This window comes from Polypterus senegalus, chromosome 17, assembly GCF_016835505.1.
Source record: "Polypterus senegalus isolate Bchr_013 chromosome 17, ASM1683550v1, whole genome shotgun sequence".
NCBI lineage: Eukaryota > Metazoa > Chordata > Cladistia > Polypteriformes > Polypteridae > Polypterus > Polypterus senegalus.
Window position 1 is genome coordinate 89,399,168 of NC_053170.1, and position 15,259 is coordinate 89,414,426.

The 15,259-nt window shown below is 41.9% G+C and overlaps 1 protein-coding gene across 1 annotated transcript in view; it reads right to left on the bottom strand.

Annotated features, from left to right (window-relative positions):
- Nucleotides 1–205: 205 nt before the first annotated feature.
- fscn2b (fascin actin-bundling protein 2b, retinal) overlaps nucleotides 206–15,259 on the bottom strand; it is a 35,169-nt gene continuing 20,115 nt past the window's right edge. Inside the window, exons 2-5 of the mRNA XM_039740133.1 lie at nucleotides 9,682–9,838; nucleotides 6,626–6,747; nucleotides 4,388–4,555; nucleotides 206–2,865 (exon numbers count right to left, since the gene is read on the bottom strand). Of these exons, the coding sequence (XP_039596067.1) occupies nucleotides 2,660–2,865; nucleotides 4,388–4,555; nucleotides 6,626–6,747; nucleotides 9,682–9,838 (653 nt within the window). The 3' untranslated portion in view covers nucleotides 206–2,659. The remainder of the gene's footprint in view (nucleotides 2,866–4,387; nucleotides 4,556–6,625; nucleotides 6,748–9,681; nucleotides 9,839–15,259) is intronic.

Below are 15,259 nucleotides of genomic sequence, written 5' to 3' on the forward strand. Positions count from 1 at the left end.
TCAGTTTCTCCTCCTGGACTTGCATCTGCACTTAGCCCAGAGGGGACTTGGCGGTCTCATGGTCTGGAATCCCTGCAGATTTTATTTTTTTCTCCAGCCGTCTGGAGTTTTTTTTTTTCTATCCTCACTGGCCATCGGACCTTACTCTTATTCTATGTTAATGTTGACTTATTTAATTTTCTTAGTGTCTTTTATTGTTCAATTCTTCATTATGTAAAGCACTTTGAGCTATGTTTTTTGTATGAAAATGTGCTATATAAATAAATGTTGTTGTTGTTAACGTTGAGCGTTTCTTCTCCTGCTAATGAATGCATTTCAGATGTCGGATATCATCATCCTCTTTTCTGAAGATTTCATTTTTGAAGTCCTGTGCCAACATCTACACTGACAGAGCGATCCTCAAGTATCAGTCAAGCTGTGTGCCATTTCTGACGCTGCTTCCCAAAGTCGCCAACAAGCGGTCCTGTTTCAAACTCGCTGAGGTTTTGTCTACAGCCATATGCCCCTGAGCACTTCCAGCACTATGCATTCTATCTGTGTATAAGGATTTCATAGATTATAATGTTGTATCGTTGTACAGTTATTGTAAATCGCAACTGCGTCTAGCTAGATTCAGGGGATAAGTGGGGATACACCAGTCTTACAGAAAGCCACACTGCCGTATAACGCTCATTTAGCAGAGAGCTTCCACTGGAATGAGGACTTAGAGATGTGTGGCTACCTTCTGCCTGGCCCTGGGGTTAGCCAAATCTGTATGTGTTGCTAATCTATGCACCGGTCGTTTAAAAAAATTTTATATTTTAAAATTAATCTGTAGTTTTTAAAAAAGTGGCCTTACTTGAAAGTCCTACATCATGGCCCTGTGACTAAACACTACTTTAGCGTACAGCATTGAAATTTGCTCTACTGAACAGCTGAGTTCACCTTATTTTTTTAGGCTTCAGTGGTGCTTTTAAAAAAGGAGCTACTCTACCACTTAATAGGCAAGTCTCTAGTTAGACAAATGAAAACATAAGCTACTTTGCTTCTGCACCACCGGGTGCCTTTTTCATTTGAATTGTTCTTCTTTAACACCTCCACAGGTCCACATTTGTAAAGGGGGCAGAGAAGACATGCATTTACATTGTCTCTGGAATGGGAATGTGTCTGTTAAAAGCATGCACTAAACTGTTAACAGAGGAAAATCATTACACGCGGTTTTTTTACAGCATCTTTGGTGGTGAAGATGAGCCTGATGGACATGAAACGAATGCAAAAAAAAAAAAAATAGCTTATGTATTTTAGGAGGGGACCGAATTGAAATAAATTTGCCAATTCAGTGTTGGCTGGGAATGGCTCCAACAGACCCCCGTGACCCTGTAGTTAGGATATGGCAGGTTGGATAATGGTTGGTTGGACCCCTTCTGTGACTGCCATGTACTTCTGCTTCAACTGTAGGAAAAAATAAAAATAAAAGAATTAAGTTCTATACCCGTATAGCTCCTTGGGATGGTGTTGAAATACTTTATATGAAAGATCCGACTTTTGTTGGTATGTAACGATTGTGAGCAGACGCCGGTGTCCTACAACAAAATAACTGTTTGGGTTATGACAAATAATTACACCCAATCTCACAACTTTCCCCACTATAAAGAGGAAGGCCTAAGAGGAGGTTTATGGATGTGGCGAGTGAGGACATACAGGTGATGGGTGGGACAGAGCAAGATGAGGAGAACAGGAGGGTATGGAACAAGATGATCTGCTGTGGTGACCCTTAACAGGAGCGACCGAAAGTGGGAGAAGAGGGCTTTTTACCTCGTGAGTCAATTTGTAACCTGCCGCAGTAGGAATTGGGCCTTCTCTAAAGAATCATGTTTTTTGAGACCGTTAAAGGTAATGTGAACGTTGGGAAATATGGAAAAAGATTATCCACTGTGGCAGCCCCTAATGGGAGCAGGCGAAAGAAGAAGAAGAAGAAAGGTAATGTGAATACTGTTCTGTGCTTAAAAAAAATGCAATGGAGCCTTACAACCCTTTAGCCAGTATTTAGCAGCACAGCCCTGCAGGTACCAGCATGTTCTACAATGAAGATGTTCTGCTGCTTTACTGAATAGTACGAATAAACATGAAAGAGATAAATAGGTAAGTAGCAACCACTCCCTCTGTGATTGTACAGCTTAAATGTGCATTGAATTCACTTTCTGCCATGGAGGACTTTTGAGTTTTCCACTTCAAAGAGCCTAAAAGTGTTGTGTTGGTTTTTTTTTTTTTGGTGTGTTTGTTCCACAGGAAACGCAGTGCAAGTGCTGAATCCACGGTCAGGACTGAGCTCATTGCCCCATGTAAGTTACCCCAATTGGCACTAGCTCCTTCTTGCCATTTTGCAGGATTGAGAGGAGAGGACCAGGGATGTCTCTCTGAAGAAGGTGAGTGCAGCAACATCTTACTTGTTCATTGCTCTTGAGGCCAACGGCATTGGATTCATCCATGTTGTTGCTTTGACTAACTGCATGACTTCTCGTAATCCGGACACAGCAGACTAGTGATTCAATACTTTCGGCTTGGTTGCAGTCCTTTGTCTTTTTAGGCATTTTACTTTCTTGGTCATTTTTCTTTTGTTGCTTCTTACTTTTATAATCATCTATTTTGTTCGTATAGCTCTATAAACGTCCAGTGAGGGTCAGTACTCCCAGAGTGTCGAGCCATCCACAGTCTCGGCATCAGCCTTTAGCATTCCCCCTTGGTCACCACGGAGGTACTTGCTGTTTTTTGCTTTGATGCCCACTCGTCCATGCTCTAAAAACTCAAAGAAGAAATCCTCCGGCATGTCCCCATCTGAGCAGACCAGCTCACTGCTGTTGACATACCAGAACTTGCCCCCAGAACCTATAAGGAAAGAGTGAGCAATTCAGTGTTGGTGTCTAGGTATAGCTAAAGACAGAAAACTATCTGCACTGAGCCGAGCCATCCGTTTGTTTTTTTGTTTCTTTCCTTAGTGTGTAGCCCATCATCAAAGTCAGTAGGAGCTTCAGAGTGATTTTAAACATTAACTGCATTATAGGCCCCTGAGCAAAGCAGTGCACTGGGGCCCCTACCTACACAACCACTCACAGGAATAAAAATGTAAATGGTCGATAAAATTAAACATACACTTATTGTATTGGTACTTCCCACAAAATCAGTGTTTAAACATTAAAAAAGCATACTGTGCAGCAAAGATTACTGTACAGTATATGCTCACGGATAAGTCGGGACTTGACTTTACCGTATAATTTCTGGTATTTTATAATGTCGGTCATATAAATTGAATGCGGATAACTCACGCTATTGGTCCAAGAGATTATGCTATGCTAATGCCCAACTGAGAGAGTAACCACGGAGCCCATGGCCTTTTTTTTTTCTATGTATTGTGCCCACGTGACCCACACAGTTATACCCAAACTATTCCGAAGCGACATTTGCACTGATTTGTGTTTTTTGTATCTCACACCCTCATACACTTTTATCATAAGCGCATCCTTTATCTACGATGGAGCGTTTGATCAGAAGAAAATATGAAGCAGGTTTTAAATTAAACATCATTGAAGTAGCAAAAGAAATTGGTAACTGTGCTGCTGCAACAAAATTCAATGCATCTGAGAAACTGGTGTGAGATTGGAGGAGGCAAGAAGATGAAAAAAAAAAATAAATAAAATTTAAGTGTCGCATTTTTGAACAGGTGTATAAGTCGGGGTCTGATTTTATGATCAATTTTTCGGGTTCCAAGATCTAACTTATACGTGAGAATATACGGTAATAAATGTTAATCTGGATGATGTAATTTATCTCCCTAGGTAGTAATGAGGACAAAGTCAGTCAGTATTTCAATATCAGAATTGCAGATTTAGCTTTAATTGTAATGTGCTCACTTTTTTTATTATTACTCCTTCACATAAATGTCCAGTCCCCTTTCTGCATTTTCCACTGTGACTAATCGTATCACATGAAACCCACCCAACATTAACATAGGTTGTCTTCTTGTAGGACTGAGAAACTGGTGCGAGATTTGAGGAAGCAAGAAGATGTAAAAAAATTTTGAAACGGGTGTATAAGTCGGGGTCTGATTTTCTGATCGATTGTTTCAGGCTTCAAGACCCGACTTATGCATGAGTATATACAGTAATCTACAGGTCACAACATACATAGATTAGCTTAGGGTCCCTAAGCTTGTGGGGCCCCCGGGCAACTGTCCAGCATGCCCACACGTTAAAATATGCCCCTAGTCGTACCCCAGTGCAAAAAAAAAAGTTCACATCAGCAGTGAACAACGTCTATGAACGTGGAGTCTAGCATTAAAAATATTTTTACATGACTAAGAAATAAACATTCCAAATGTGTATAAGCAAACAAAATTACAGAATGGCTTTACCTTTAATTTGATAGGCACCATTGCTGAACATAAGCTGGAAGATGTCATAGACCGATCGGCTGCCATTCAGCATATTGGAGCTTTTGTGGTAACAAACAAAGCCGTTCTCCCCACGCAGTATTAAAATGGGTCGGTTAATAAGTTTTAGCAGAAATTCTTCATCCTCACCTAGAAGAGACCAAAAAGAGCACAGGCCATTATATAACGGTCTTCAAAGAAGGGTTTTTAGTGCATGACGGAGTCGTAACATAAAAATAACAACAAGCAGAGGGTGTAGAAGACAATCTAGAGAGAAATCTGCTGGAAACGCATGCTGTTAAGTGGAGATGAAATCTGTAGGCTCCTGCAAGGCTTACTTTGTGAACAAGATTATTTTAGAAAGAGCAATCTTGGTAAAATGAGCTCAAATAATTCAGAGATAATGCCTGGCCAGAAAGAGGGAATGAATGACAGTAAAGCTACAGTAATGGAACCAATAGTACGACGCAAAACAAGTAAGACCCTATCAGACGTCCATTGCATAAGTAGGGAGTCCACGGAGACCAGCCATGAGAGTGATGTCCCGTAATTGGAGTTCATATACACTGATCACGAGTGTGAAGTACAATAACAGCAGTTTGGAGGGTACCACCAGTCAGTGAGAATTCCTTTAATTGAAGTTCAGCTAGACGAATAATGTATGAAAAGTTCCTTACTTGGTGTTCAAAAAGACCAGACATGAATGAGATGTCCACTAAGTGAAGTTAAAAGTGACAATCTGTTAGTGAGAAGTTCTGTGAGATTAGATGTTAAGTAAGGGATTCATGAATTGGTGTCCAAAAAAGATCAGCCATAAGTAGGATGTGCATCGCTTGAAATTCAAGGAGACTGCATGAGAAATTGTATCTTAGAGTTTGAAAAGAGTCGAAATGGGCGATAGATCGAACAAGTGCATTTCTGGGAGGCTAGCTATGAGTGATATGTCCATTAAAGGGACTCAAGGAAGTTTTAAAGTTCATTAGTTAGTGTTTATAGAGACCGATCATAGGCGAGCAACTGTTAGAATTCCATTAATTCAAATTCAGCATGAGCAAATATATGAGGTAAGACACAAAAATAACTGGACTGGGCTTGGGGCTTTCCTGGAAAACCATCTGGAGGTCGGCCGGACGTGAATCATCGAACTATATCATACTCTCCTACACGCCCTCTCAAAACGCCGACCGGCCAGGTATATCCTGTGAATAGCCCAGTCACTATTTGCACAACAGTCGCTACACGAGTTTCTGCGATAATGTTGGGTGAAAAAATCGAACAGGAAGACGACACTCCCGTGCACAATGTGTTTTCTGTAAAGCAGTTCTTGACTGACAAAAACATTCCTGTCCTCGATCATCCTCCCTATTCGCCTGATTTAGCTCTCTGTGATTTTTACTTGTTCTCGAAAATCAAAAGTGACCTGAAGGGAACGCATTTTTCGTCAATGGATGAAGTGAAGACAGAAACAGCAAGCCTGTTGAAGAGCCTCAAGAAAGAAGACTTCCAGCACTGTTTCAATCAATGGAAGATGCGTATGGAACGGTGTAGAGTTTGGGAGGGGGAGTATAGAGAAGGTGACAATGTTTAGAATGCTTTCATTCATCAATAAATATATATATATATATATATATATATTTTTTTTTTACCAATACAGTTATTTTTGTATCTGACCTCGTATATGAGAGGTTCATCACCTGGAGACAGGCAAGGCAAAGCAGAAGCTTTTAGAAGGTTAACGGTGGAGTTGTCCAGTTTAACTACACGTACCTCCCTGATCACCTGACCACCACAGTGGGGAGAGTAGAGTGTCCATCAGCAGACAGCTTGTGACATGAAGGACAATATCTTGGCCATCACAAGTCAGGCCATTCAAAGTTATGGTCACAGGGTTATAATTACAGGCTCTCAAAATGTGAGGAACTTGATAATAGTAAAGATATTTTATTAAATATTGTCCCAGATGTCCAGAGCCTGTTTAGTAGTCACAGCAAGTAAAAAATTGAACAAGCAGGCATTTTCTGTATTTAGAAGGATTTGTAGAATTAAGCTTGTTGTATTGACCAATGGTAAAAATACATAAAGACTGCATGGAATCTGAAAAAGTTAAAGATGGGTGTATGGGCACTACTGCGACTCTCTCACACACACACACACACACACACACGTGTATATGCTTTTGTAGAACTCAGAACAGCCTTGAAGGCTAAATGGCTTGCTCACCTACTCCGTCGCTGACTGCAGCTAGTTGTCCATTCTTCTTGGTGCAAACATACTTCCCATTGCTGGCTTTGAGTGCCACTCTACGCTCACGCCACTCGATCTTAAACAGAGTATTGGCAGTTCTGTAGGAGAATATAAAGACAGGAACATTCATTGAAAAAGCTACAAAAACTACAAAGAACTGGACCTTCTGGTTCTTAACCTGGGGATGTCCCAAGGACCTGAAGAAGTTGGGGGGAAAAGCATTTCAAAAATGGGCTGGCTGTTGTTCTACAGATGCCCCTAAGCCCCTGCTAAAATCAGTAGCCAAGCATCCTTTTGAGGAGCCAACTGGCAACTGAAAATCATACGCCATTACTGGAGCACTTATCACCAAGTATTACCACAAAACCCAACATACAGTTAGGTCCATAAATATTTGGACAACTTTTTTCTAATTTTGGTCCTGTACATTACCACAATGAATTTTAAATGAAACTCCTCAGATGCAGCTGAAGTGCAGACTTTCAGCTTTAATTCAGTGGGTTGAACAAAAAGATTTCATAAAAATGTGAGACAACTAAAGCATTTTGTAACACAATCCCTTCATTTCAGGGGCTCACAAGTAATTGGACAATTGACTCAAAGGCTATTTCACGGGCAGGTGTGTTCAAGTCTGTCGTTCTGTCTTATCAATTAAGAAGATTAAAGGCCTGGAGTTGATCTGAGGTGTGGTGCTTGTATGTGGAAGATTTTGTCAAAGGAGCTCTCCATGCGGGTGAAAGAAGCCATCCTTAAGCTGAGAAAACAGAAAAAAACCATCGGAGAAGTTGCTACAGTATTACGAATGGCAAAATCTACAGTTTGGTACATCCTGAGAAAGAAAGCAAGCACTGGTGAACTCGGCAACGCAAAAAGACCTGGACGTCCACGGAAGACAACAGTGGTGGATGATCGCAGAATCATGTCCATGGTGAAGAGAAACTCCTTCACAACAGCCAACCAAGTGAACAGCACTCTCCAGGGGTCGGCGTATCGATATCCAAGTCTACCATAAAGAGAAGACTGCATGAAAGTAAATCCAGAGGGTGCACTGCAAGGTGCAAGCCACTCATAAGCCTCAAGAATAGAAAGGCTAGATTGGACTTTGCTAAAGAACATCTAAAAAAGCCAGCAGAGTTCTGGAAAAACATTCTTTGGACAGATGAAACCAAGATCAACCTCCACCAGAATGATGAAGGCAAGAACAAAGTATGGAGAAGGCGTGGAACAGCTCATTATCCAAAGAATAGCACTTCATCTGTAAAACACTGTGGAGTCAGGCAGTGTGATGGCTTGGGCGTGCATGGCTGCCAGTGGCACTGGGACACTCATGTTTATTGATGATGTGACACAGGACAGAATCAGCCGAATGAATTCTGAGGTGTTCAGAGACATACTGTCTGCTCAAATCCAGCTAAATGCACTCAAATTGATTGGGCGGCGGGCGTTTCATGATACAGATGGACAATGACCCAAAACATACAGCCAAAGCAATCCAGGGGTTTATTAAAGCAAAGAAGTGGAAAATTCTTGAATGGCCAAGTCAGTCACCTGATCTTAACCCAACTGAGCAGGCATTTCACTTGTTGAAGACTAAACTTCAGACAGAAAGGCCCACAAACTGAAAGCCGCTGCAGTAAAGGCCTGGCAGAGCATTAAAAAGGAGGAAACCCAGCATCTGGTGATGTCCAGGAGTTCAAGACCTCAGGCTGGCATTGCCAGCAAAGGGTTTTCAACCAAGTATTAGAAATGAACATTTAATTTCCAGTTATTTAATTTGTCCAATTACTTTTGAGCCCCTGAAATGAAGGGATTGTGTTACAAAATGCTTTAGTCGCCTCTCATTTTTATGTAATCTTTTTGTTCAACCCACTGAATTAAAGCTGAAAGTCTGCACTTCAACTTCATCTGAGTTGTTTCATTTAAAATTCATTGTGGTAATGTACCGAACCTAAATTAGAAAAAAGTTGTCTCTGTCCAAATATTTATGGACCTAACTGTATCAGATGCTTTTTTTTATGATGTCTTTCTTGTGTCCAGTACCGTAAAGGTCAAAAGACAGTTTTTATAGCAACCTTTCTACATACATTAGCACAAAAGCATAGAAGAAAGAGCAGCAACTTTATTTAATTTGCATGAATGTGCATTTATTGTGCTTTGTCTGCATGCAGTGCCAGAGAGGTCGGAAGAAAGACCACCACTGTCTACTGTATGCTGCCTTTTCCTACATGCAGCCCCATAAGTCAGACAAGAAAGGCCGCTCTGGAGGTTTTTCCAGGAGTGTGCTTTATTTGTTGGTCTGTCCATTACGACATAGCATTAAATGACATTTGCCACTTTTTACAGTGTCTTGTCTGCACACACACTCAGCAGCCCAGTCAGGTTCATTAGGAGTCACGTGACAATAGGAACTGAGCTAGACTGCAAAATGGTATTTGGAGGTCCATGCCCCTAAATTGGAGGGGGGGGGGTGATATAGTTTCAAAATTTGGCCCACACACTAAAGAGACGCACCCAGCACGTCACAACAGCCTTATCAGAGAACAGCGACCCCAAGAGTTGACTCTGTCACATCACTTGATCTCATTTAGTGGCTGTCAGCCTCTAACTAAGAGCGAGCGCACATGGACAGACTCTTTAACATGCATCATCATCAAGTTATTTCAGACCCAATGAGCCACGCTGTTTACTTTGTAGCAAAGAAAGACCTCTAGAAATATGAGTCCTACATAAACCTCTGTAACATTCTGGTTCACCCCACCTACAGGGCTGTCATGAGCTAAACACATCCAAGTGCGATCTAAGGAGATAGAAAAACATCTGGGAGACTGGAGGCAAGTAACCGGACTATATGTAAGCTGATAGGCATCAAGTAGCTTTTCAATTTCGGCCTGGTGGTCTTTGAATGCTTGTGTTCCTCCTTTCCCCGATCAACATGGCACTCATGGGACAACACACTCACACACACACTCTGAACATACATACAGCACTTGCATCTATCTAGATCTGTGAAGCCCAACCAGCAGCGGTCTCACATTTCAGTGGCAGTTGATTGAATCCCCCCATGCGACACCAGAGTCCAGTAGTTGCCTGTGTTGGTTCGAAACATGCACTGCTTCGTCTCAGGGTCAATCTCCATCTGAAAGGTCTCTTGGTCTGTCTCATCATCCTGATTGGCAGAAATGCTGACACCTGGCAAGAGAAAGGACACACCTGTAACTGTGGAGCACTGGCTCTGTGGACTGTCACTTGGCTGCATGTCTGATTAGGCGCAAGCCCTCCTTTGTTACCTTCTTGAATGGCAGAACCAGAGCCTGGAGCCACTCATCGCTCATTATTATCCATCAGGCTAATTATGCCATTTTCTCCGGCTCTGCATAAATCCAAATTGTGTCATCTAATCCTATCTTTCAGGGGGATCAGGTGGAATGGATTGCAGGCTGAAAAAGGAATTATTGTTGCAGCCAAATGAATTCTTTCCTGATACTCTTGTCATTTGGTCCTGCATGATTTATATGCTTTCATCATCAAGGTGGTACAGTGGTTAGTGAAGCTGCCTGGCATCTCCATGGACTTCAGTTCAATTCCAAGCTTTGGTTACTGTCTGTGTGGTGTTTGCAAATCCTCCCTGTGTCCATAGCAGTCTTCTCTAGGTGATATGGTTTCACATGGTGCACTTTAGGGTAACGTGTAAATGTAAATTGTGCGCTCATGAGTATGTGTTGGATTGTGTACAAATGTGCCTTTCAGTAAACTGGTTGTTTGTCCATTACAGAAGCCACTGCTATGTGACAAAAGCTGACTGACAGGCTCCTGCTACTTGTGACCCTGGATTAAAATGGTTCAGAAAATGGATTAATGGGTGACAAATCCAAATTGACCCTGCATGAATAAACATTGGTAGGTAACTGTACCCTATAGAGGACCGGGGAACTGTCCAAAGTTGGTCCATGACTTGCAGCCAGCGGTCTCAGGACCAGCTGGGGCTCCACATGACCTTAACGTTCACTGAATGGAAGTTAAGTGCATGAATGTGCCTTTTGCTGGAATGGCATTGTGTCCAGGATTGCTTCTTGTTTTGTGCCCAAAGCTGCTGGGACACGTTTGCATTCTCTGCAATATTTTAGTGGAAAAAAATATTCCTTGGAAAATGAATGGATGGACATACCATATATACTCACGTATAAGTCGGGTCTTGGAACCCGAAAAATTGATCATAAAATCAGACCCCAACTTACGCGCCCGTTCAAAGATGCGATGCTTACATTTATTTATTTATTTTTACATCTTCTTGCCTCCTCAAATCTCACATCAGTTTCTCAGGCGCACTGAAGTTTGTTGCAGCAGCGCAGTTATCAATTTCTTTAAGGCCATGTGCTCCGTGGTTACTCTCTCAGGTGGGCGTTAGCATATCGTAATCTCTTGGACCAATACGGTGAGTTTTCCGCATTCGACTTATACGACTGACATTATAAAATACCAGAAATTATTCGGCAAAATCAAGTCCGGACTTATCTGCTAGTATATACGGTAAGCAGGGTTTTATCACATTTATGAGAAAAGTCAGCGGATATCTCGTCAGCACACAGGAAGGGTTAATGCAGAAACTGGGGGTTAACAGGATTTAGGAACTTTTGATGGTCAACGGCAAGGGCCCTATTAGCTCAAGAGTGGCTCAGCACTGGTGTCCCCCTTTTAACATTCATATGTAGGAGGACAGCTCGCGTGTTCTTTTGCAGTGTAGCTTAATGGCTAACTCTTTGGATTCTCAATCACAAGGTCGACTGTCCAGTCATCTCACTGTGAATGAGTCCCATAACCAGCCTGTGCTTCAAATGGAAATGTACTTGCAGCACAGGTTTGATCTTGTAAAATATCTTAAGAGAGTGATCACTACAAAGAGATGCTATATACAGTGCAATCTGCTTTGCAAAGCTGTTAGCTTCTGAAAGTGCAAATATAGATCACTGTAGGCACAGAGTAGCACTTCTAGAGACTAAAGATATCCATCAGTAAAATGGCAGGGCTGTACAAAACAACAAAGCAAACTGCCCAGACTGTCTCTCTGCCTGACAGCCCACATTAGACTCCAGCAGAAATAGCTGTCTAAAAATTCCCTCAGCCAGTTTGCTAATCTTGTTACACCGAAATCCCCTGCTCACCTCTGCCACAGGTGGCCAGCACTCTCCAATTCCCTTCCAGTGCTGTGTTGGGGCCTGTTAAATAACAAGCGGGGAGGTTCTGTTGCTCACTTGCCTACTTTCGAGGAACAGCAAACAGGTTTCCAGAACCCCTCTGGAGCTTAAACTCGAACCCAGGGGGACGCTTCTGTTTGTCACCACGAGTGCAGTAGGCAACAGCCTGACACGTCTTTGCATGAAATGCTCACGTCAGGTCAAGTGTTTTCTACCAGATGGTGCCAGGATTTATTTACTCAACATTCACCCTCCTGCACGCATAGATTTGAATGTGCGCCCTCTAAAGGCCAGGCCCCACCTTGCGCCCAGTTCATGTCAGGGTCTGGTGGTAGTCCAGTGTGTGCTTAGTCAATTCATGTTTGTTTTGTATAGCGCCTCCACAGACGACACCATTAATGGGGGGCCCTGCAGAGTAAACATTAGTAATAGCTGGGCCTGTTCCACGGAAATGCCTGATGGCAACCCAGTGGGTCTTTTAATCAGTCAGTCTTTATTTATTAGGGCACAATTCACAGAAAATGTGATTTCATGCTGTTTAAAAAAACATACAAGAATGGAATTTAAAATAATAAGCTATATAAGTGTCTAACAGCAACCAATCAATCAGTATTTAATATAGCACCCTTTACAGAGCGGACAATTATAAGGTGCTTTAGAAAGCCAACGATTGCAAATTAATGTGACAAGATCAAATTTATTAACATGACGAATGCCAACCCAGATGGTCTTTTCTTTAATTATTCACTCTGTCTTTTTATTTATACGTAGTGCTTGCCGGAGTGCACACCGTACGTCGTACTTTACAATGCAGACAACAGTAATAAGAAGTAATAAGATAAAACATAAGAAAGTGTCTGAAGGCAACTCGGCTGATCCTTAATCAAGCCCTTTTATTTATTTATTTTTTTGTTATAGCTCCTTTTCCCATATAGCTCCTTGTCGTGTGTCACTTTACACAGCAAGTGAGAGTGCACTTCACTATAAAATACTTTCTGTTCACATCCTGCTTATGAACGTGTTCTGTCTGGCCCTTCGACGAACAGCACATTTTTCCTCAGTCCACAAATAACACAAATTCCTTTCCGTTTCCATCTTCAGGGCATCCCGTGACTTTCTGGCTGTCACCATTCTTAAACGTGCTGTTAGGTGCTAAGATCGGGAGTGTGAGACTCAAGCTAGTTTGCCTTTTCCTTTAATGGCTTCTCAAAGGTGGCTCAGCACACACATGGATCCCTAAATCCCTGTGGAGCAGGGTGTGCTTCAGATCTCTGCTGCTTTTACTTCTCCAATTTACCATTGGAGCTGGCTAAAGGCTGCAGAAATATGAGCGATGTTGCTGCTCCTGTCAGGAATCCTCTCTCGTGATTATTATTTCAGTATAAATGTACAGGATGTATTGTAGTATCTTGTGTGCTCACGTTGATAAGGTCTGCCCGCCTGCATGCAGGACATGCTGTCTAAATCGGGGTACCCAATGATCTTGGAGGGCCATAGTGGCTGCAGGTTTTCCTTCCCGCCGTTTTCGTACTCAGTGACTCATTTCTGTAGTTAATTGACTTCTTTTCCCTTCATTTTAATTGTCTTGTTTTTTTTTTTAAGTCTCTGTCAAATGAATTGATTGATTTTTTTTTTTTCCTTAAATGGCGTCAAACAAAAATGAGATGTGAAGTGAGCCAGCAGATGACACTACAACCAGTTTCTGAATTAAAAAACAATTCTTGTTAAAACCACACCCGGCATTTCCAAAACACCATCAAAATGTTTTGTGTACATTACTGACGCCGTCCCCTTTCTTTATTGTATGATGGACACAGGTTAGCTCAGTGGTCTCCAACTCCGGTCCTGGAGGGCTGCAGTGGCTGTAGATTTTCATTCTGACCCTTTTCTTAATTAGTGACCTTATTATTTGCTGCTAATTAACTTCTTTTGATTTCATTTTAATTGACTTGATCTTGAAGACTCAGCCCCCTTAATTGTTTCATCTTTCATTAATTAGCAGCCAAACAATAATGAGATACAAAATGAGCTAAAACGACTGGTGTCCATCATACAATATCTGAAAATAAAGAAAGGTGAAGGTCTTAGGAATGTTGATCTGCTCATGGCCCCAAAAAAATTGAACAGAGCTCTTAGAAAAGAGTACATCAACCATTTTGAAAATGTCTGCTATGGCACAATGAGAGCAGCAACAAGAATTAAAGAACAGGTTTAATTAACAACGAGAATCAGCGCCTATTAAGCAACTGGTTGGAGTTTGAGGCCCTGACTCAGTTCGTCTTCTGTTGGCTCCCTCACTTCACATTTCATTTCTGTTTGGGTGCCATTTAAGGAAAGAAATGAAGCAATTCAGGGGAACGACTAGGGGAACACATCTTAAAAAACAAGTCAATTAAAATGAATTCAAAAGAAATTAATTGGCAGCAAAAACTAGTCACCAATTAAGAAAAGGGTTAGAATGAAAACCTGCAGCCACTGCGGCCCTCCGGGACTGGAGTTTGAGACCACTGGGTTAGCTGGTCATGTGTTGGCTCATTTTGTATCTTGTTACTGCTAGGCATCGAATTAAGGAAAAAAGAAACAATGAAGGTTTCTCAGTCTCAAATAGCAAGTCAAAAAAAATGAAGGCATAAAGAACTTCATTAGCAACAAAAACTGGCCACTAATTAAGGAAACCAGTAGAGTGACTGCGGCCCTCCAGGATCTCCACCCCGGTCCAGATTGTGCTCATGCCTGTTAGGATTAAGTGACACATTAATTCAGTCGGATAACGATGTGGTAACAAACACAAAGACCACTCGGTCAGCCTCTAGTGAGTTTCATTACTTGTGTCATTTGTGATAAAAAACAAAGCAGACTTCATAATCCCCTGCAATGTAGAAATGCAGACTTCAGAGTCCCCAAGTGTGGGGTGTCGGGGTGCCCAACGCGCTGTACCTCATGCTCCTTTAAGGGGATACCCAAACTAAATGTCTCAAGTGACTGCATTACAAGGCCTGCTTTTTTTAATCTGAGTACATTTCTTTTATTTTTGTCGAACCTAGTGAATTCCAGCTGATTTATTTACAGAGAAATTGGTTAAAATACTATAGAAAGCCCAATGAAGATCTTGGAAAGGACAGCTCTGCAGTTTTTTCCCGGTACCTGCGTGCTATTTGCAGCCACTATGGCATTGCCCTCATTATCACGGTAGCTGCTTGTTCAAGATCCACAGCATACCTGTATTCCCACTAGGGCTCCATGGTATACCAGCACTTGAGTAATACTGAAAAACCAACATTTTAAAATGGTGCGGTACCGACATTTTGGGATTTTTCATACTGGAAGCAAACGTCAGCTTTCCTCTCAATCCCCCACCCTTGACACTCGCTATGTGCTTCAGCGTGATCAGGATTTCATGAAGGACCCCAAATTGCTT